We start from the raw sequence: 2,099 nt of genomic DNA, 5'->3' as shown, positions 1-2,099 counted from the left end.
GACATATCCCAGACTGTCAGCAGCTACACTCACACACTGACATATCCCAGACTGTCAGCAGCTACACTCACACACTGACATATCCCAGACTGTCAGCAGCTACACTCACACACTGAGGAGGAGGAGACTCAACATCATTCAGTTTTTGTGTTGTTTTTGTTAAAATCTAAAAATATTTGATGATTTGATGAGGACTGATGATATGAAAGTAGAAATCATGTTCATGTATAATATTTTTTAGCCTGATTTGGAGGTGTAGAGAACGTGATGTTTTATTCTCGTCCTCTCTCAGAGTTCACCGTCGACCTGCTGCACTCGTTCTCCAGCTGCTCGGGGATGGACTTGATCTTCGGGCTGAACGCTCTGCTGCGAACGGCCGACAACAGCTGGAACAGCAGCAACGCCCGCCTGCTGCTGCAGTACTGCGAGTCCAGACGGTACAGGATGTCGTGGGAGCTGGGCAACGGTACGCTGACACACTGACGCTGACGACATCCACGTTTTATATCAATCAGTCCATTTTTTATCACCGTGTCGGCTCATAATTCTGCCCACAAAACACGAAACCATAAAGTCAAACAGCCCGCTCGCCTTTCTGTGATGTACGTTTCTGCAAACATGTTACAGCTGCACACGTCATCGATATCGTACAAACATTTCACACAGTTTATGTGCTGAGTTTGTTAAACATCTGTAAAGCTGCAGACCGCTGTTCACGACAAGCAAACAGCCAAACACGTTCAAATAAGAGTCGTTTTTTTGTAGAAAATACTGCAAAGTTTCCTGCCAGGATAATGGCACAGAAAGTTCGTTGTTTTTTTTGTCCTTTTCTGCTTTAATAATGGCACAGAATTTTTAGTTTATAATTATCATTTTTTACAGATGAGATAATATTATGGCACAAAAAGTGTTTTGTTTGTTTAAAAATACATTTTTTGTTTGTTTGCTTTTATTTTTACCAAGACGCACAAATGACTTTTGTTATTTTTCTTTAAAGCGTTGCTGCTTTTCCAGCTGAGAAAATGGAACAAAATGTTTTGGTTTTTTTTGGGTTTTTTTTGCAGGGAATCTCCGGCGTTTTCTTCGGGGATAATAACATAAAAAATGGTTGTTTTTATTATCAAGAAACTATTTTTCATTATAGCAAGAAAGTGGCATGAAAAGGTTTTGTTTGGATTTTTTTAACTCAATGATTGCTGTTTTTACTGATTGCAAAATAAATAGCAACAGCTGAACAATCTATCTGACCTTCTTTCTGGGATTTTAGGAAAAAATTGAGAAACTTAAACGTCAAAATAAAGCGTTAAAAATGAAGCGTTGGTCAGTTTTTGTCGGTCTGAGAGAGGACGTGTTGTGGGTCAGTCGTTTCATTCAGCTCTCGGCAGTCGTCATATTTTGTAAAGCAGAAAAGAAAAACTCAATTTCCTCCTCGTCTAAATGTCTGCAGCCGGCAAACATCAGATCAGTGTGACAGGAAATGAATGTTTTCATATTCCTCACTTTTTCAGCAGGAAAGTCAAAACTGCTCTTGTGATGATGTGCAGGTTTTTTTAATATCTCATGGATTTATTTATTTCTTTATTTGTTCTCTCTTCTGCTTTCTGTTCATTATGACAGTCCACCTTCAGTCATACTGAAACTCTGCGGTCTCTTATCAGAAGTTTGACTTCCACTTCCTGTGTTTTCACGTGGTTTGAGAGCTTTTATCACCTCGCTGTGTACACAGGAAGTGAGGTCATGGCGTTTTATCTGGGAAACAGTTTGTTCTGTGAACTCTGCTTTAAACCGAGCTGCTTTCAAACAGAAACTGAAGCTGATTTTTTTTGTCTTCAGAGCCAAACAGTTACGAGAAGAAGGCCGGGATCCGTGTGGACGGAAATCAGCTGGGGCGGGACTTCACTCGCCTCCGAGAGATGATGTCACAGTCCAAAATGTACCGAGACGCCGGTCTGTACGGACCGGACGTCGGTCAGCCACGAGACCACCGGACGGACATACTGGAGGGGTGAGAGGTCAAAGTGTCTCTGTCACGACTTCTGTGAAGAATATTAAGGACCCCAACACGAAATGGAATTAATAATAATGATAATAATGATTAT

General features: G+C 40.9%; 1 protein-coding gene across 1 annotated transcript; it reads left to right on the top strand.

Annotated features, from left to right (window-relative positions):
• Positions 1–292: 292 nt before the first annotated feature.
• Positions 293–2,091, top strand: LOC121964025 (heparanase-like; the record flags this gene model as incomplete). The annotated part of the gene is made up of 2 exons (XM_042514257.1): positions 293–466; positions 1,834–2,091. Coding segments are annotated over 2 exons (350 nt in total), but the record flags the coding sequence as incomplete, so codon positions are not given.
• Positions 2,092–2,099: the final 8 nt, after the last annotated feature.

The sequence above is a fragment of the Plectropomus leopardus genome, unplaced genomic scaffold, assembly GCF_008729295.1.
Source record: "Plectropomus leopardus isolate mb unplaced genomic scaffold, YSFRI_Pleo_2.0 unplaced_scaffold13724, whole genome shotgun sequence".
Lineage (NCBI taxonomy): Eukaryota > Metazoa > Chordata > Actinopteri > Perciformes > Serranidae > Plectropomus > Plectropomus leopardus.
Note: the sequence above shows the minus strand (reverse complement) of the source record. Positions and strands in the feature narration are given on the sequence as shown.